The sequence below is a fragment of the Enoplosus armatus genome, chromosome 2 (assembly GCF_043641665.1).
Source record: "Enoplosus armatus isolate fEnoArm2 chromosome 2, fEnoArm2.hap1, whole genome shotgun sequence".
NCBI classification, from domain to species: Eukaryota; Metazoa; Chordata; class Actinopteri; order Centrarchiformes; family Enoplosidae; genus Enoplosus; species Enoplosus armatus.
The window spans coordinates 23,180,790-23,202,102 of NC_092181.1; the positions used below are offsets into that span (position 1 = coordinate 23,180,790).

The 21,313-nt window shown below is 39.6% G+C and overlaps 1 protein-coding gene across 2 annotated transcripts; it reads right to left on the reverse strand.

Annotated features, from left to right (window-relative positions):
- Positions 1-248: 248 nt before the first annotated feature.
- trip10b (thyroid hormone receptor interactor 10b) lies at positions 249-21,310 on the reverse strand. Of its 2 annotated transcripts, XM_070915820.1 has the most exons (15): positions 21,047-21,310; positions 14,577-14,692; positions 14,401-14,454; positions 13,974-14,121; positions 13,762-13,824; positions 11,998-12,102; positions 11,558-11,686; positions 11,184-11,330; positions 9,340-9,501; positions 6,794-6,817; positions 4,823-4,932; positions 3,542-3,674; positions 3,370-3,437; positions 2,699-2,805; positions 249-2,612 (listed from the first exon to the last, which is right to left on the reverse strand). In XM_070915820.1, the coding sequence occupies exons 1-15, from the start codon at positions 21,068-21,070 to the stop codon at positions 2,467-2,469; spliced, it is 1,536 nt and encodes a 511-aa protein (XP_070771921.1). In that variant the 5' UTR covers positions 21,071-21,310; the 3' UTR covers positions 249-2,466. The 2 variants fall into 2 exon arrangements, with proteins under 2 accessions (XP_070771921.1, XP_070771929.1); XM_070915828.1 differs by lacking the exon at positions 6,794-6,817.
- Between the last annotated feature and the right edge of the window lie 3 nt (positions 21,311-21,313).

Sequence of the window (21,313 nt, forward strand, 5' to 3'; positions counted from 1 at the left end):
CGATGTTTTTTATCAATCCACACCACTTGTTTGTTACTTGAGATTCCACCAACATGAACACAATTAAAACTGAGTTAGTTCCCTTTGTACATGAACTGCTGCTGTGAGGGGACCACACTGGAAATTGTGTTTTTCATTTCATTGTTTCTGATGCAATAAATGTATTTGTTTGGGGGGTTTTTTTGTTGGCAGTTTTTGCATATAAAATTTCTCATAAATGACACTGTAAAGAAACAAAAGACAAGAAATGTTTTTTCTTTTCACTTTATGACTCAAAAGATACATGTAAATACATACATTTTTTTTTTTAAATGGATCATACAATAATACCCCTTAAATGTTGAGAAAACATCGACTAGTGCAGGACAGAGTGGTAGAGAAAGAGCTGGGTAAACCTTACGTGGCTCAACGAGAGATTTTTTTTAGTCCCCTTCCTCTCAAAAAGGTGATGTGCTTACTTCTCCTGGATGTTTGAGCTTTACTGTGCAGTGAGGTCTGTGCAGAGTTTGACACTAGAGGGCTGTTCTCAAATGTATCTGCTGAAGGAGGAAAAGATCTCGACGCTCACTTTAACTCTGAATTTATGACGTGTACAAACCGTTGGCCAATTACACAAGTGTGATGGAGAAACTTGAAACCTCAAGTGCACATTCGCCGAAAATGAACTTTTCAGTGAAGTATGAGGCACCTTGTGTCCGGCAGTTAAAGTATATTCATTGATTCTGGATTTTCAATTAATTTTTAAAGAATTTTCAACTTGTTAAATGACTTTTGTGGAAAAACCACATCAGACAAATGATTATTTACAGCAAGAGTATTTTTGTATGTCTTAAAACATGTCTGGAGCGGATCTTTAAACACTCCTATCAGATTTTAAAAGTGCTCATACATTTTCTTTTTACTGTTAATCCCTCTTGGCAGTGATCCAGTGAGGAGCTGAGTGTCAAAACTCTACTTCCTCCCTTTGAAATCTACACCGGTGTCATTAATTCTTTTGAAATTTCGTTGAACAAGTCATCTGGTTTTCAATGCAGAAAAATGACAAAGGTTTTTAAAAATTTCCATTGTTTCAGAGAATTTGAGTGGACCAGTAAGACAGAGATTCAGAGGCTCGAAATATTAGATATAGGTGGTTAAACCAGTAGACATGTATGAGAAATCAAAACCATCAAAGAAGAACCAGTTGATGACCAGAATTGCTACAGCTCTGCCACTTTTGTGCAATTCAAAAGCGAAGACAAGGACTAAATAATTGCTTGTTATCCACTTTTAAGTTGCACATATTATCAAGTTTTATGATGTCGGTGCTGTGTGATGATCTCTGAAGCTGCAACCTCAAACACAAGCAGTTCACCAAGTATTTGTGCCAGGGATTATAACATGGTAAATGCTGTATCTTTACTGTACACCGAACTTTGATCATTATTGCCATTGTGCTTTTCCTTTCACCCACCATGTCTTAAATTCACAAAAACATTGCAAATGCCTCTTTATCAGAGAAACTGTTACATATCATATGGAGTTAAAAGGATAGGTTATGGTTATCCACAACCCTTCTTCTGTGTAAGGATATAGAAGCTAATATGATGCCCAGTGGACTGAGTTACTGTTACCAAAGTTAAGTCCAAAAGTCTTTTTTAGTGTGAAATTCCTCTTTGTGTTTTCCTGCTGAGCTGCAGTAGAGGGGTTGTAACACAGAGAATTTTGGAAAGCATTTTTACCCAAAGTGAGGGCTGTGGATTTTGTTCCCCATCACTTACATTGGAAGCGCATTAGCAGGGGACCCTCTTCAGGTCCAATATGAACAGGAAGAACAACTACAGCAGGAAAAACCTGTTTCAATGTTCATGTGGGCATCTGACATGAAAAAATGTGACAGTCCATTGAGAGATCTTATATTGTGTGCACTCCCTATAGAGTAGTGGTTTTCATCCAGTTAAAAAGGCATACAACATCACATCACTATGATAAAAAAGAAAACTCACATTATCCTGTCAGGGGAGAGGTTTTAGCAGAGGGCTGGTGTCACCAAAAGAAAAAGTTCAGCAGGAATAGAAATGGCAGTGGTGAAAGTCTATATTGACATAAAATGTAGTATTAAGCTATTATGATGCTGAATACGTTACATGAGGCGTCACTTAACGCTGTGACAAAAAGTTCAGGTATACATTCAAAAGTTTGTTTTTTTAAAAAGAGTTGAAATCTGTAAAGATCAGACAGGACTGACAGTCTGCGTTTAGAGACGGCCTCTCCTGCCGCAGCGAGCAGAGACAGGGAGTGTATGATATCGCAATCAGCCTTGATAACAAGCTTTGTAATCTCTCACATTCATCTCACTATACGTCACTGGCTGAGATAAAAGATGCAGAGAACAGCTCCAATTATCATGGATGACTTTGTATTCACCTTTGGCTCTTAACTTTCCATCACAAGCTCTGAGTGTGTGTGTGTGTGTGTTTGTGTGTGTTACGGGCTAAGTTTGACATAGGACGAAGGTATATAGCCCTCTTCTCCACTGGCTCTGAGGACTCTCATCCATCCATCTCCTTTATCCTCCTCCATTATACTCAACAGCTCTCCCTCCGTAATGGAAATGGTGCCCTCACTGTTGCCTGCACACAAACACACACAAGTAAGACACATTAGGCTAAAATGAGACCTATTTATGAACGAGTTGAGTTTGAATTCGACAACGTACCTTCAAAGGTGTACAGAGCCGTGCACTGGCCAATAGGACTTTCTATGTCGTCGAACTCGTCTTCGAACTCTGTGTAGATGTTCTGAGACTGGTCAGCTGCTACAACACTGGAAATAGACATATCCAAGAAAACAAATCAAGGCATGTCATTTCCTTAGTGTGTTCTGCTACACACGTTCACATTTAAAGAACCAGTTTGGCAATACGTTTATGCGCTTTGTTGCTGAGAGTTAGACAAGAAGATTGATATCACTATCATATCTGTACAGTAAAAATTAAGCAACATCTAGCAGCCGGTTCACTTAGCTTAGCATAAAGACTTGAAACAGGGGGAAACAGCTAGCATGTCTCTGTCCACAGGTAACAAAATCAGTCTCTAAAGTTCACTAATTCACAAGTTATACATGTCTATGTCGGACTATTTCTTGGCCGGCGCAGCGACTTCCTTTATACTACGTCACCTAACTTCGTAAAGCCTTTCTGTCAGAAAGGCATGAAGGCAAACTCCCATAAGCGCTACCCTTGCTGGTCGCTACCATAGCGGTCTGTAGAGATTCCACTCTTTAAGCTAACCAGCAGCTTTCATTAGCCTCCTCATTTAACTCTGGGCAAGAAAGCGAATCAGGGTATTTCCACAAATGTCAAACTACTCCTTTAAATACAGGTCTTACCCGTGTTGAGTATTATTGTTGATGGTGTTGGAAGATTCCTCTCCTCCCACTGCTTCTGACAGCCACGTCTGTAATGAACCAGCAATAGATGTTAAGACTTGCACAAATACTGTAATCTGATCTTTCACGCACACAATATTAGGGTGAGTATGAGTTATGTATGTGTGACCACCTCATATTTGGTGAGCTCCCCCCTCAGGCGGCCTAAGTTCTGGGTAGTTTCTGTGATCTGAGGCTCCAGACTGGACGGGTCTCCCATCTGTGGATTCTGCTCGTACACACCCTTCATCTTCTCTAGTGCGTCACTGAGGTCAGACGGGGGGAGAGAAGTGTTATTGTTTTGGAAATGTGAGCACTCATTAAGGAAATGTCTCTCCTGTGCAGCACTGCTGATAAGGACAGGAATCTCTCCAGGCCTGTGTACTGCTGTATATGACATTAAAGCCATGAAAAACAAGTACGTGGACAACTTTTACTATGTCGTATACGTATGTCAATTCTAAGGCCAGACTGTCGCCTGAGAAAGACTGAGAACAGCTCTGACAGAATCAATTGATTGAATTTATTTAAAAATGTATATGCATCTGAGGCGTGCCTGTTGCACACACACAAAATACAATCAAGGATATCACAATAAAGCAAAAAAAAAAAGCTTATTTCCATGATGGAACTGTGTGATTTAAAGCCTTGAAAACCAGCGTTCTCAATCAGCTTCTTTTTTTCACCTCAGTTTATTCAAGTTATGTGGTTGTTTGCTTATGTTGCCAGACTGCAATCAAATCGGATCACACCACACCCACCCAGTCCTGATGAAGCAGATTAGCTCAGTGTTAAACTCTTCATAAACAATAAGGATTTTTTCCCAAACTTTGACTTTGGTTTCTGCTCATTTAGTCGTGGATATTCAGCATTAAAGAGAAACACCTCAGGCATCTATGAATGTAGACATGAAGATTTCATGTATTGTCTATATCTCGTATGTATTCGTATGTTTCTATGTTGTACTGGCTGTGAAAACAAATCTCCCCCTGGGACAATAAAATCTAATCTAGTCTCATCTAAGTGTCTCACCTACGCAGTCCCCAAGATTTACAAATAATCCAGGCTGAACTAATTAACCAGGAGATCAACTGATATTTAAAACATATAAGATTAGACAGAGGTATTGTTGCAGTTTCAAGTTTCAGCAGGCGATAGAGGTTGTTTCTTGATACCTTCACCTGCTCCTGATGGTTTTAAAGTAAATTTGAAAGCTTGAAACTGCAACAATGCAAGTCCTTTTTTAGAGTAACTCTACTCCAACTCAAGTATTAAAAAGGTTTCTAACAGACCAAAACCATATCCAGAAAGAAGGTAATTTTGCTGCCCTAAACAACTTCAGATGATGACAGTGAACACATAAATTAAAAACAAATTACAAAAACGCCTGTGATGCTGTTGGCGATGTTGTCACCTTTGGTCCTGCGCCTTCTGCAGCTCTTTGGTGATGTCATCTATCTTCGCCTGCAGCCTCTTCTTCCTCTGCTCCGGAGGAAGGTGAGAGAAATCTTCTGCAGCAGGTGGCTACACACACACACACACACACACACACACACACACACACACACACACACACACACACACACACACACACACACACACACACACACACACACACACACACACACACACACAGAGTCATTGTCCATTGTGCATCATGTAAACAACAACCTTATTAATGCTCACCACCAGATGTCACTCCTCCCTGTCTCTGTCTCTCTTTTCTTGCTGCTAATAAGACGTCTACAAACAGACTGACATTAGTCAAAGAAACCTAAATACAGAGCCACGTAATTATTCTGTGTGAAGGAAACACACCCTGTTCAAGGTCAGACACTACTGAAGGGAAAGCAGAGACAGAGAGAGCGAGGAGCAGGACTTTTCAAAGCCTTATAATATCCCGAGAGAATACCACTGAATTTCAGCTGTGCAGTGTTTCGGACTGGTTCGTACTGTCTCTTTCCCCTGAGATGCCACACCGATGTACATTTAGTGAAGTGCAAGAATTCATCCATCCATAAAAAGACAAATTGAAATTATTAATTGAAAATGATAATGAATTTTAAAAAAGGTAACCGATTTAGATTATTTAGACAATATTATATAGATTTGAGATTACAGATTACATCTATAGCACCAGAATAACGGTGCATCAAATTGGGACTATTTCTTTGAGAGAAAGACTGCGCGTTTGTTTGAATTATCCAATGTAGCAGCAATTCTGAAAGAAAATGTTTCTGTTGAATTATTTTAAAATGCAAATTTTCACTTACATTCTCCATTGTAGTGGGGTGGAAACAGAAATATCAGACAGGTATCTTTATCCAAACTATCTGCAAGGCTAGACACCACTGGAGGTAAGTAAGAAAATATGTATTTTTGTAATTTGGGTGAACTGACCCAAGTTTGTATGGTTATGGCTCTGCTGTCAAATTATGTATCAGTATGGCATCACAGAATAAAGACTGTTCTCTGGTTTAGAGAGAAAGTTAATGATGTTGTGAAATGTATTTGTGAGAAAAATGCACTTGATTTTGTAAATGAAAGAGTAACTGCACCCAGGAAAATAATCTTGCTTGCACTGCCAACTCGTGGTGATGCCTTCAACACTCTGTGCAGCATCTCAGCTGGTTGTACAACGGACTGTGATTACAGGTGAGGTCACGTGAAGCCCGGTCACATCTGCATTTAAAACAGCAAAATGTTGTGGCAAAATCTACAAGGATTTGCTCACCGTAGAGAAGTAATTCCGCATGACTTCAAGTTTAACTTTGGTGAACTTTAACTTGTTGTAGTTGTTTCTATCCAATATTTAATATTTTTAGACACAATATCGTGTTAATATTTTGCTTGTGTTTTACAAAAAGACACATGTCAGTTCTGGTTATGTGTATTATTTTCTCATCCAGGTGGTTAAAAGAAGTCTTTGAGGATTCTGGAAATGCCTTCAGAAGAGCGGTAAGTGTTGTTGAACACTGAGTTTGGTTTACACTAGTTAACTAACACTTTTTTTTCTTTATTGAAAGAAATGTACAATCCTGAGAACAACAAACCACAGTGCAGATAGAGAGAATAGAAAGAATCCTGGAGAGTGCGACTGACTTGTGTTGTTCCTGGCTAGCTAACGCGTTAGCTGTTAGCTCGGCAGCTTCAGCGGTTCACCAACTAGCCCTGCAATGTGAGTAGCCTCTAGCACTTTCTCAAAACGGATGAATTTTAGCGTGCCACATCCTGGTGTGACCTGGCCTTTGTACCTTTTTACCCACAGAGGTCAGTGCAGCACGATCCAGTGTAGAATTACTCCTTAAATAGTATTTCCCCTTGAAAAGAATCCAGCACCACAATACTGTTAATTACATCCACCCTCTATATAACCAAGTGTTACCATGTGCTTTTCAGCATGCGATATCTAGACAGAGAGAAACGGACAATCAGTATGAGATAAGTGTACAACAAACACACCACATGGGAAACACACTTTTACAATAACAAGCAAAGTAGGAATGCTCAGGTAGAACAGCTTATTTAGATGAATAGCATTAAAATGGAAAAATACATGAAGGAGGAGATGTTTACAGAACATGACAGTGGGGGAGGACGGGGATCGGACCTGAGCAGATGTCGTCACTCACCGAGTGCTGTTTGTGTAATATCTTTAAGGTGGAAATCCTGGGTTTGACAGAGCGATTAAACTCCCTCAGACAGAGAGAGAGAGGGGAGTGCTGCAGCTTGGAAAGCGGGAGGGAGAGGGGATGGCTGCACGGTGGGAAGGGAGACGGGGGAGAAAAAGACGGAGGGGCAAACTGAAGGGGGGGGCGGAGGAACAGGGAGCAGAGGAAGAGGAGCAAAGGTGGGAGAAAATTACACTGGCAGCAAGAGGAAAAGAAGAGAAGAAGAGAGGGGAGTCAAACAGATGCAGAGCTTTTTGTAATAAAGTGGAGAAAGAGTTAAAGAGCGAGCAATGGGTGTTTTGGGGCAAGTCTGTGCAGCAGACTGGAATTAGAATTGGCCCCTGAGGGCAGCAGGGTGGTGGGGTAAGACATGAGAGGAATGTGTGCTGAGTTTCATGTGTATGTGTTTGTTTGTTTTAAAGCATTGTTATAAGACCATGTGAGCGTCATTTTGCACCTCTTCAATGGTCAACAGGAGCAAAATAAATATGGTTATGGTGGATTTGTAAGGATTTGACTGATGATTTAAAGTTCTTGAGAGCTGTCTTAAAATGTATCTGCAACAAGTCCTCAGACCTGCAAAAGTACAGGTTTGTCCACAGTTAGCTGTAACATGACACCTTTTCTTCAAAGTGTATTGAGAACTGTTGATTAAGATTAAGATTAAGATAGACTTTATTTATCCCACAGCGGGGAAATTTACAAGTCACAGCAGCAAAGACAGAAAGGTGCAGAAACACACAGCAGACAAGCACTGTGTCAATAAAAAACAGAAGTATTTAAAAAAAAAACAAAAAAAAAAACAATATACATATAATACAGATATAAAAAATATGACAGCAAATCCCATTAAAAGGACCAAACAATGAATTGGTCCTACTAACAAAGCCTGATGTAGCTTATTCCTCTGTACCATGGACCTCCATTGTTGTGCAAAAGCTTTTAAAAACACATTGATGAGCCGCACCGTTGCACTGCATGTTTCTTTTTTGCGATGCACTGTAGTTTATTTTTAATCAATCCCACGTACACTGTCCTGAACTGGCACTTCTATTCCAAATGTGTATTAATCCGCAGCTGAAAATAGTCCACAACAGGTAAACTATTTACTCCTGTATGAGTAACATTTGCTAAAAACTACAGTGCCCAGCTCTTTTAGAGAATTACTGAGCCTTTTTTGAAAATGAAGCTGTATATTTATGACCCATTTTTAAAGATTAACTTCACATTTAGGATTAACTGTAGGTTTTAAGAGATGGACTGTCACTTTGACGGTTTCGGTCTTTTCATGGGATTTGTTGACAATAAGACAAATATACAAAAAGGCCGGCCTTACCCTTTAAGAAACCACCACAATCTGCTGGTGTAATTATCAATATTCAATTACAACACTTAGAGTTCGATTACCTTTACCTATACATGATATAATATACAGCAAAATAACATGCATCTAAAAAAAGAACCAATTCACATTTGTTTGGGACACTATGAGCAAAAAGAGATAAACTAAAGTAAACATTTTTAAGTGTTATCAGACTGATGGAAACAGAAAATGTGGCACTTAATTATGGCATGCCAAGTTGAAAACTTGTCATTCAAAGCAGTGTGGTGGCACATCCCAATATTATATAACAATATCAAGATAACAGCCAATCGAATGCAATCGAATACAACTGAGGACGTAATGTTGATATGTTCCATATGAAATAAAAATATTTTTTCGGGACAGCAAAATGTATACACTAAAATGTAAAATTAAATAAATTAAATGCACTCGCATCATGGAATCAATTCTAAATTGGAGTGAGTTGATAAATTACATATAAATTATTTTAATCAGATTGATTTCTGAACTCACATCAAACAAATGTATCTCGAATGAATTTAATTTGCTTTAAGATTGTTAGAATATGTTAAGGCTCAAGTTAAAAATGTGAAGCACTCTCTGATTAGATTATTGTTCACAGTCTCTACTTACCTTTATTTCAAAATAAGAGCACACAGTGTTTCAAGAAAGATTAACAAATAAAATTATATGGATTAGAAATGTCCGGATCATTTTAGCCTGATAACAACTTGTTATCCTGGATTAGTTAAATCGCATTTGAAGAACAGGACAGAGAGGAATTTCAGGTTGTCAAATGCAGAAGAGGGCGAAGCAGAGAGGGGAGAGGCAGTGAATATCTTGTCCTTGAGACGCTGCGGTTTTTATGCAAACTCAAAGACAAGCAAATACGATGTAAACAGTGTGCAAAGTCACCTTGTGCTTCTTGCTGAAAGGCCAGAGCTTGGCGCGCACTTTGGGTGGGTTGAGGCTGGAGTCAGAGGTTGCTGGTTTGATTCCTTGGGTGTAGTCTTCAAACTCCACATCTCCAGGCCGTTCAAAACCAGACTTGTGCTGCTCTATGAACAGCAACGAGTCCTGCAGGGAGACAAACAGATACAGACGAGTTTAATGGAAATTAACCTAATATACATACAGTATATGGAATAGCAACAAAAAAAAAAGAATCAAGTACAACAACCCCTGTGTTAAAAATTACCATAGAGATAAATCAAAACTTCTCAGACAGTGTCAACAATGGGTAGTTTTTATTACAGGATTCTGATTCTGATTCTGCATTGGATTTCTTAAGTAAACCTTGTAAACTTATGGACATAGAAAAATTAATTAATTTCAGGATACTACTCTGTAGCAATCTGTGCTGTAGGCTTTTCACAGTTTGAAAAATGTTTACTTTAGATTTCCAAATAAAGTCAGTGTATAGTATGTGTTGTCCATTTTTTTAATTTATTGAGAAAACACGAAAAACGTGCATTGCTCAGAAAATGTATAGAACTGGAACACAATACAAAAATGCAAAGTGCAAATGCAAGTATAACTTTTTAAAATCAGAAAATTTGGTTCCCTGTCGAGTTTTAGACCTCTAGTAGCACCATGGAGCTGTTTTTCTATGAATAGATCCCCTTTTTATCTTGTGCATGTGCACGAGGACGTGTTGTGATACACATTCCTGCCACTTGTTTCACACTATTCCACTGATTTACAGGTGGCAGTAACACGCCAAGAAATGCAGCGCTGTGCCAGAAAAGACGGGGAAGAAGAAGACTGCACGTAAACATGGATGTAAACAATGCTGGATTTAAAATACTTTAAAATACTCAATAAAGAATCGTTTTATGAGAAAATGCATTAAACACATTTGTTAGACCTCAAAGATACACACATTCATCTTGGTGAGTAACACTGAATGTAAACATAACTTTTGTTTGTTTACAAAACAACTCCACGGGCCCCCATAAAATTGTAAGACGTCAGGTAAGAAGCATTATTAAAGGAATAGTTTGACATTTTGGGAAGTACGCTTATTTGCTTTCTTTCTTTGATTGATACCACTCTAATGTGTATATGGTGAAAATGAAGCTACAACCAGCAGATGATTAGCTTAGCTTAGCATAAAGACTAGAAATAGGGGGAAACAGCTAGCCTGGTGTCGTGGTTGATTTTCTTTTTCTAGTTCAGTCTTCAATAATTTTAAATCAATTACCACTATCAGGTTCATGGGAACTAAACACTGAGATACAGAAGAATGAAACTCTGTACTTCATTAAGTACAAAGTCGTTTATTCTTCAGATTGCATATATGCATTGATTATTCAATGAACACAATTTTCTTCAACACAGGCTCTATCCAAAAGTAACAAAATAGGAAGTCAGCATGTCCATTCAAGAAATAGCCCCACAAACCCTCCTGTGAAACCACCACGTGTTGTTTCTACACCTCACTTTTTGTACGGATTAAACAACATAACATGTTAGTGAGCTGGAGAGGTGTGGAGTCGGAGTCAGGCTAGTTATTTAGCCCTGCTTCCAGTCTTTGTGCTAAGCTAAGCTAACTGCCTGCTGCTTGTAGCTTCATATTTAACCAACAGATATCGATCTCCTCGTGTAACTCCAAAACGTGGACCAGCGTCCCAAGTTTCACAACAATTATTACAGCCAATTCACAGTCCCTTCTTGTAATCACGTGGGAGAAACAAAATGACCATATATACACAACATACATAGACACATGCATAGTCTAACAAACATCTAACATTTACCTGTTTCTCATCGATTTTCCCCCCTGCTGCAGAGATTCCCTCTAGACACTTGGAGATGATGGGCAGCACCTTCTTCTCCATGTCTGAAAACTGGCAGTATCCCTCCGCCAGTCGCCGAATCCTCCGCTCATCCATGTCCTGCATTTTCTGTTTGGCACACAAACACACAACTGCCTCCTTAAATTTCATATCATATTCACACTGTCTGTGTTCATATTTTGTTCATTGAAATGCATATGGAAACACTTGAGAAGTATTACGTTTTGAAAGACAATACAAGGGTGTATTTGGCTTGTATTATGTCACTTAAGCAGGTGTGTGAGCTCTGCCCAGTTGTACTGCGTTGTGAATGTGTGTGTTTATGTGTGTCTCACATTGAAGATCTGCGGTATCTCTGTGTAGTAGAAGAAGTTTTGTTCCTTGTTGTATTTCTGGAGCTGTGCTGCATAGTCGCTCCTGCACTCCTCCGCTGTGTGTGTGCGGGCATGGGCATGCTGCTTGGCCTTCAGAGCGAACGATAGGTGGAACGACAGAAGGGAAAGGGAGGGGAGAACAAAATGATGAGGAGGGAGAAATGAGAAGTGAAGAGATGCAAAACAAAATGCAAAGAGGGAGAAATGCGGGAACAGATGCAGGGAGGGACGGGAGACACAAGGTGGAGGAGGTGAAAGTGGCCAGGGAGGGAGACAGACAGACGACAGTTCAAGGATTCTTTTTTGGACTGAAATTATGTTAAAAATTAAAGGTGAAAAAAGAAAATCAGTGCTCAGTTGTTGATGCCAACGTGTGTGTGTGTGTGTGTGTGTGTGTTTACTTTCTCGACATCGAGTCTGGTGGCATTGAGGTCGTTCTCTGTTTTCTCGGCTTGTTGTGTGGCTTTTTCAGCCTCGGCCCACTCCTTGGCAAAGCGCTTCTTAGTCTGCAGGGCATGTACACACACACACACACACACACACACACACACACACACACAAACAGACTTTAATATACTTTAATGAATAGAGCTTTAGTAGTATTAACAATGCAAATGTCAGGGAATTCAGTCCCCCTGGAGGAACTAAAAGTGCAAGGGGACTGTCCACTAAATAGTGTACATTATGTTACTGTATGTTAAAGGGTCAGTTAACAAATTACAATCAATAGATATTTTTACTCACATACCTGTGGTGGTATCTAGTAACGCAAATAGACTTAGTTTAATTTGGTCTGGCTTTGAGATCCATCTTAAATATTTCTTATGCCCTCCCCATTTGGTTTGTCAAAGCACAATACCATTTTATCGTTTATAAATGTATTCAACCCTTTATAAAGGATTTATAAGTTGTAATTAATGAAAGCCATTAATAAGAACACATTTTGTGTTCTGAAAAATCTCTCTCTCTCTCTCTGTTTTGTCATTTAGCTCTTAAATTCATCAGGTCGACCACTCCACTGGACTGTTTGACCTCTGACCTTTCGGAAGAGTGCTGCAAAGTATCTGGATTAAAATCCCGTTAGTAACAACTTAATAAGACTTGATGGACTGCTGTAAAACCCTTTGTTGTTAACTTAGTAGCATTTATAATTAGAGGTTACTTACAAACTTTTGCTGTTGGCTTATTAGAAAGTGAGACGGTTTTTATTATTGAGTCACAGACCAGAGAGATTTTTCACAACCTGGCAACCCAAACGTTGTTCCAATTAATGGCTTATAACTGATCTGTAAAAGTCATCAGTAGTTACAACTTATGAACATTAAAGAGTGCTCTATTATGAAGTGGCACATTTAAAATATTCAGCAGCAACATGTGTTTCCAATGTCCCTGCGTTACTGTGGATGATCCACAGACCACGCTGTGAACAGCTTTCACTAGATCTACTTTCTGCCAAAGAAAGAAAAAAAAGATGTGGCTGTTCAATTTTTCAAGTACTTTTTTCAGTAACACAAACAAAATTCCTTTCACCTCTTTGGACCGGAGGAGGAGGCAGAAATCTCAGAGACAGATATTTCTAAACCTGAGAAAATGCAACAAAAATGGTAAAACTGTATTTTACAGATCTGCAATTTTTTCTAAAGGTTTCTTGAAAAGAACCATGTAAACTGGTACCAACTATAGGAAAAGTGACACTTGTAAAACTTAACTTCTTATAGTCTGCGCACAGCAGGTCAGCTGAACATTGGTCTGCAATTTGTCTAAAGGCAGACATACAATTCAACATACAGTATATGAAGAATAGAAGAATAGAAAAGTTTCAACACATGAGAGATGAATAGATGTTTACTTGTATTTCCCTCCAAAGAAATTCCCCAGTCAAAAACTGCTTTTGATCTCAACAAAACTAAATTACCTAAAAATGTCTAAGAACTTTGGCTGTATTTCTTCTACAATTAGTACTAAATTAAACACTTCTTCTCAGGAAACTTTCAAGAAATTGTTGGGAAATTAAAGGAAACGACAGACCTGTAAAATACAGCTTTACCACAGAAACTATCTGCATGTCGAGATACCACAAGTGAGAATCATTTTTTTTCTTCTAATTTAGATGAACAAACCCTTTAAAACACAATCCTGTGATTCAACAAAAACACGTGACTCACACTTTCTAGGTGTTTAAAGCTGCTCTCTAAATTCTGCTGGGCCTTCTTGGCATCAGACAGGTGCTGGGGAAGGAAGAGGTTTAAGATGATGACACCACAGCGTACCACGTCAATCTGCAATCTGCCAAACTTCCCTGCTCCTTCTTTCTTCCCTTCTCTCCCTCCCTTCCTTCCTCTCTCCCTCCCTCGAGTGTTCTTCCTCCCTCTCTCACTGTTTTGCGTTCCTGTTTGAGATCCTGAAGGTACTTGGTGAGTTCGACACAGATGCCGGTCATCATGTTTTCGGCAATGAGCTCCCGTTGGCCGGCGTAATCGTTCAGCTCGTTCAGGATCTCCTGTAATGACGCGTGATTGCTGAATCTGCAGCAAGGAGGAGAGACAATTTGGAGAATCATCACAGGTGGGGAGACCAACATTTACTTGACCGTTAAACCCCGCTAAACCCCTCCCTCTGAATTGAATTTGTCCAATCATAGCTTAGCAACAAAACATTGAAAAGTCAACTGGAGATGCAGTTGCATATGTGCCATGAAAGAACAATAACTTTAAAAAAGGGAGTTTAGCGAACAGTCAGTTGTCATTTCTGTGAGAGAGGAGAGGGAAACAAAATGGAAACAAGACATCTTATTGTTCTCTCACTTGCAGTCTTGCTCGTCCTTGCTCCCTCGTTTGGCATATTTCTTTGTTAGACTCCTGTTAGACAGTGTAAGAGAACCAGTGTGACCCTCTATTACACACACATGCATAAATACATTTAAGAATGTGAATATGAAGAAACATACAGAAACAAGCTCTCAAAAAAACTGAAGGCACACCTGAGTTGCTTGGCGTAGCTCTGTTCTATCTCTGTCCGCTCCTTCACAAACTTTATGTAACGCTCCACCAGGTCGAGGCCTGACTGCGTGTGCTTGTCAATGTGGTCATACTGGTCCTAAGAGAGGAACAGGATAGAGCAACACACATTTCCATACATGTGTATGCACACAAACACTGGAGGCATCTGTTGAGAAACACCTCGGGCTCCAACACACTCTGACACAGTGCAGTCTAAATGTTTTTGGATAGTTACACATTTGTCATTGTTTTGGCTCTGTATTCCAGCACTTTGGATTTAAAATGAAACAATGACTATGAAGTTACAGTTGAGGGTGGTTACATCAGTTTAGGACTTGCAGCCATTTTTGTGCACAGTCCAAACTCTAGACAATGCAACGAGACACTGAGTGCAACGTTCTGGATGGGCTAAGTCAGTCACATGACCTGAGTCTACGTTATCACATGTTTCATCTACTGAAGACCAGACCGTAAGCAAAAGGAGATACAGTAAGAAGTGAAGCTGGCTGCAGTACAGACCTGGCAGAGCATCACTCGAGAACATAACAAGCTGATGTCAGCGGGTCATTGACTTTAAACTAGAGCTGAAATGCTTAGTTGATTAATCAATTAGCAATCAGTTAGAAAACTTCCAACTGTTTTGATTAATCTTCAGTAATATTCACTAGTTCTATAGCCTCTCAAATGTGAGTATTTGTGGCTTTTCTTCGTCTTTTGTGAAACTAAACTGAATATTTTTGGTGTTGGGCTGTTTCTCGGACCAAATTAGCAATTTGAAGACATCACTTTGGGTTTGCAGGATATTGTGATGGGCATTTTTCACAATTTTCTGACCTTTTATTGACCAAACGATTAACCAAGACAGTAATCTGTAGATTAATCAATAATTTGTAACACCAAATATTATGCTCAGCAGCAAACAGCAGACAGACACAGTTAGCAACTAGCTGGTGATCATAGTGGAGCATTTAGCAGCTAAAGAGCCAGATATTTCCTTCAGGAGTTGGTAGAGACCAAAAACAGAGCTAAAAGAGAGTGAATATTGGACTTACATTCATCAGCTGGTCAGCAACACGAAACATAAATGAATGATATTGTGTCTCTAACTATTTGCTAACACCTTCTCCAGATCAACTTAAAAGGTGATAATATGTCAATGTTGTGCTCACGGCTTGTTTCTGCTGCCCCCAAGTGGCCAAAAAAATGTTAAAGTGGTTGCTGACAAATTGATTAATCGAATAACTGTTTCAGCGCTACTGTGATACATTGATTACATTGATTATAGTCCGACAACCGACATTCAGGCTTTGACCCAAAGAGTCTCCGACAAAGTGCACAAATGTCCAAAAATAAAAACATTTTGCACCGTCTGACATCTGAGAATAGCCCAATATTGGATTTAGGCCTGCAATTAACAATTATTTTCATTATCGACGAATCTACCAATTGTTTTTCTAATTCAATCAATTCATTGTTTTGTCTCGAGAATGTCAGCAAAGAGCAAAAAATGCCCATCACATGTTCCCAGAGCCCACAATGTCTTGTTTTGTCCAACCAACAGTCGATTAACTGTCACAGACGATGAGTACGAAAACCAGAAAATATTCACATTTGTGGAGCCAGGAACCAGTGATTTTTTTTTTTTTTGCCATTTCTAAACGATTAACCCATTTTTAAAATAGTTGCTGATTAATTTTCTCTAGATCGAGTAAGCGCTTCAGCTCTAATTGGATTGCTTGCATTTGCATCACATTTCATCAGGCTGTGGATTTGCCACAAATGAAGGCCTAAGAATAACCCTCCACACACACACACACGCACACACACACACACACACACACACACACACACACGTAGTATCCTCCCTTCTCTCAATTTCTCTCACACACAAAAAGTACAAAGGTGTAGTAGAGAATAAAAGCAAACCCTCCTGTCAACATTCCTCTGTCTCTCTTTACACACATCTATGCTTTCAAAACACGCTCTCACACACACACACACACACACACACACAAACCTGTTGGACAGGTAACATTTGTCCTCTCTGTCCCCACTGGCTTATATCCACACCGTGTCATGACATACAGTAAAGACGAATGTGATCACAAAACTGAATGGTGTGATTACATGGGCCCATGAGAATCTGGACACAAAGCAACAGGGTGGTTCTGTTGTTGTGTCTCTTGTGAAATACAAAGAAAGACTCCACCTTTTGTTGTTCGTGTGTGTGTGTGTGTGTGTGCGCGTGTGTGCGCGCGCGTGTGTGTGTGTGTGTGTAGAGGCTGCAGGGTCTTTTGGAGCCAGAGACATAGATATTGAGTCCTCAGAGGAGGGGGAAGCTAAATGGAGATCATAGAGTAACACAGTTAGCAATGTCCTGGATACGAGAGGGCTGGGAGGAGGCAGGGAAGGAGGAAGGATAAAAAAACAAAAAACATCAGAGGACGATGGAGTGAAACAGACGAAATAGAAAAACCTGAACCAGGAAGGAAAGTGATCGAGGTAATCAGATTAAAGAGCACGTGAAGAATCTTTCAGACATATTGTTGCTGCGCCCCATTACTTTACTGTAGTACGTCTGCGTGTTTGTGTGAGAAGAGGAAATACTGATAGTGAAGCAGAGAAGCTTCAGGAATGAGATAATCATTAGCTCAGTGCGAACCTCCGCCCTGTGACTGACGGTCCCAAGGGCCTCTCCAAACCCTGGAACCAGTCGGACTAGTCCCACCCCTCACTGTGACGAAACACGGCAGCAGCGTTTCCTGATCCAGACTGATCCGAGGTCAGACTCAAGCTCACCACAATCATAATGAAAGCTACAAAACAAAAGGGTTGGGTTGCACCAGCTCTCCATAAATCCATCACTAAGTTTGTATAAAGTTCTTCATAACTACTCGATAGTTTCAAACTACTGATTTAGCACCATCAAAAGTTGTAAATCATTTGCTAGGAAACATCTGTATCCCTGTTCTGTTGAAAGCAATCTATGCAGACAGGAAGTCACTGTAGCATCAAAACCTCTAGCATAACTTTAAAAAGAAATTACAGTTTTATGGAGATAAACAATATTTTAATCTTAGCTGCCAATACTTTGTAAATGTAGGTAATACTTTATTTTATTGATACATGCATAAATAGAGAAATATGTATTTCAGAGTTTGTTGTATTCATGCAGCTTAGAACAAATCTGCTAATCATTTAGCAAAATGTTATTGTTTTGTAACTTGGGGTATGTTGTGTTATTTTTGTGAAATGTGATTTAAATATCTTCGCCAGTTCACGTCACTATGAAACAGTATTTTATCAAGTGTCAGGTCAAACGTGTTGACCATATTACCTCTTTTACTTTTCACTCTGACCAACAACAAAATCATGTTACATATTAGCAAGCTAACGTTAGTTTTGTCAGTTGGTTCAGTTACCTACACAACAGGTACAAATTTTCAGTAACAACTAATCTCTACATTTGAACTAGCTAGCTTGTGATGTGTAAATCTCTTCATAGTAAACACTTACCAACGTTATAAGGTTTAGTTTGAACTTAGAACAAGAGCTGGACTGGGTTAGCTAGCTAGCAAAACCTTTAGGCTTTTCACACTGCATATTCCTAGCCCCCTTTCAAACTGGCACCCGCCTGTTTAGTCACTTCTCAGGGGATAACCCTGCAAACTCAGGACTAACCCTGCCCTGGAGCAGGGCCAGCAAGCCCTAGGCTAAAGTCAGGGTTAGCCCACTTGTTCCAGGACTGTGCCAGTGTGAAAGCTTTCTTAGTCTTGGGCTAACAGTGTGAAAAGCCTACTTGTGGCGTAACTTTTTGTAATTTGTTGTATGTTGTGTTATTTTTGAGAAATGTCATTTAAAATCTTCCCAGAAGTGTCAGGTCAGCTGTGTGGACCATATTCCATATTATTTATTTCACTCTTTACTCTAACTGGTCATATATTAGCAAGCTAACGTTAGCTTTGCCAGTTGGTTCAGTTAGATACGCAACAGCTCAAATATTTTGTAACAACTAATCTCAACGTAGGAATTAGTTTGCGTGGCACAACCCATTTTGATTTAGTGACGCATAAATCTCCACTTAGTAAACACTTGGCTGTGTTATAACTAGGTTATATTTAAATTTACAAAGAGCTGCTGCAAACCCACCAAACTGGACATCCCAAAGTTTCCAGCGACACCAAAGAGGCAGACTTTTGGGGAAAGACATCTAGAATATTTTCATTTGATGTGGTGCAGCCACGAAAACCATGAGGTCTTGTAGTTTAATCTTTCACTGAGTGTAAATATCATATAGCTTCAATGATGAGAGGTTGGAACAAGCTGATATAGCACACAATCAGACAGTGTGGAATGAGACGATTTCTTCGACCTTAAAGCAAAGGGGGAAACTGTATGATACTGGGTTAAATGAGAGCCTGTTTCACTTTACAGTATATTAAATTATCTTTTGTATGTGTGTATATGCCATCTGTTTAATCTGGCGACAGCTTATATCTCTAATAACACAACATTTGAGCTCTATCTAGTGATGAGGGAGACCCTGTTTGGGATGGTCGGCGAAAAGGTCAGTTTAGGGAACCTAACAATTATTCTCATGACTGATTCATGTGCAGATTATTTTCTCAATCATTTGGCCTAAAAAATGTCAGAAAATTGTTAAAAATTCCAACCACAATATCCTAAAGCCCAGGATGACGGCTTCAAATAGCTAATTTTGTCTGGCCAGCAGTCCTGAACCCAAAGATATTCAGTTTATTATCAATTAAGACAAAGAAAAGCAGCACACTAGATAATGTTTTACCTTTATGCTTGAAAAATACATTCTTAATTGATTATCAAGACAGTTGCTAATGTAGCTGAAGCAATAAAATCATGAATCGATTAGTAAATCGACATAAAATTAACCAACTTGTTTAAGTCATTTATCACGCAAAAAGGCCAAAAAATCCACTGGTTCCAGTTTCTCAAATGTGAGCGTTTGCTGCTTTTCTTTGTCCAATGTGATAATAAACTGAATATCTTCAGGTTTTGGACTGATGGTCAGACAAAACAAGCAATATTTAGACACTTTGAGCTTTAGGAGAGTGTGAGGTGCCTATTTTCTCTGTTTTCTCGCATTTCGTACACCAAACAATTAGACGATTAATTGAAAATGAAAATAATCGTTAGTTACAGCACTAGTTGCAGATTTATTCCCGATAAATCGATTAATCAACCAATAATTTCCACTCTAGCTATATGTTTTTTTGCGCCACCATTTGTCAGATCCCATCAAACACACCACAAGCAGCAGGAGTTGAATGATTTTGAACTTCAACTCTTCATCAACAAACACAACAGCCTCACCCAGTCTGTGTTTAACTGTGGAATAATCTCAGAGGCATGTACTCAGACTCTTAACCTCAATCACAGCAGGATTTGGGAAAGAGTCATCGCCAGCCATTAAATCAACGTTCATAAACAGTTAAAGTTTGTATGAGCCAAAACACACACTGTACATAATGCGCAAGTCATCTTTCACATCGGTCTGGCTGAAATAATTGGTCTATTAGTGATAAGCTGATCGTCACAACAATTTTAACAATTGATTAATCGTTTATCAAGCAAATATGCCAAACAAACATTCTCTTGTTTCAGCTTCTCAAATGTGAGGATTTCCTGCCTTTCTGTGTCGTATGACGTAGTAAACAGGATGTCTTTGGGTTTTGGACTGCTGGTCGGACAAAAACAAGGAATTTGAAGACATAATCTTTTTCTTTTTTTTTTAACAAATTTCCGACACTTTAAGACCAAACGATTGATTGATTACTCGGGAAACTAATCTAAATGAAAGTGATCTTGCAGCCCTGGATCAGTGGCCAGTCCAGTTCTGTCCCTTTACTTTTAAAGCTCACTGACTCCACAGAGGGCCCTGGTGTGTGTGTGTGTGTGTGTGTGTCATGAGGAGGTTGTCTGACCAGATGACTGTCACTGTGATTCACAGCTGAGAGAGACACTGACCAGATGCAGTGACAAGCCACACAAATCAACAGAAACCTCGACACTTGCCGAGAAGTGTTGTCACAAAGCAGAGCTCAGGTTCAAGGGTTCATGAAGGTGGAGTGAGGCTAAAAAAGAAATGGTGGTGGAGTACACCTTTAGCATACAGTGAGTAGATATGGTAGCTAGGAAGAGGAACAAACATCTCTTCTTCCCCCTCTGCTCATAATAAGGTATGCAGCAGGAGTTGCGAAATCCTCTGGCTGCAGGCTTTACAGAAAGACTCCTGCTGCTGTTGTCTCAAGATTACTTAACCCAGGCCCTACCGTGGAGAAACAAGTCTCCTGTCGTCGAAAACAATAGCAGGACAGACAACTCTTAAGGGATGTTGAAGGTATTATTATTTATTTTTTTTGTAACGACTTCTCCCAGAGGGCTCCGCTCCTTCAGTGTCAGCTGTCAAACTTACCCAAAGATCTGTTCCCCAGTCCATGTCTGCACAAGTTCAGATGGAGGAATCCTCTCCTGTTGTTTTTATAGCAGAGAAAGAAACAGCCAGGTGGTGGTGGTGGTGGAAAAGCAGAGACAAAGTCCTCTCGTTACAAAGATTCCACAAAACGTTGAGTCTCTCGAAAGCGGAGATGGCGGAGGAAATGTTTGGAGGAAGTCTACGCCTTCTCCTTGGCACGGAGCACGGAGGCGGCTGTCCTGTTTCTTCCAGCCGAGCGAGAGAAAA

Excerpts from the sequence above, each read along its gene's own strand:
- trip10b (XM_070915820.1), bottom strand. The coding sequence starts at position 21,070 with ATGGACTGGGGAACAGATCTTTGG. Across the intron at positions 12,103-13,761 it reads GCTTTAAACACCTAGAAAGT|ACTAAGAAGCGCTTTGCCAA; the intron begins GTGAGTCACGTG and ends CATGCCCTGCAG. Across the intron at positions 3,438-3,541 it reads GGGAGCTCACCAAATATGAG|ACGTGGCTGTCAGAAGCAGT; the intron begins GTGGTCACACAT and ends GGTTCATTACAG.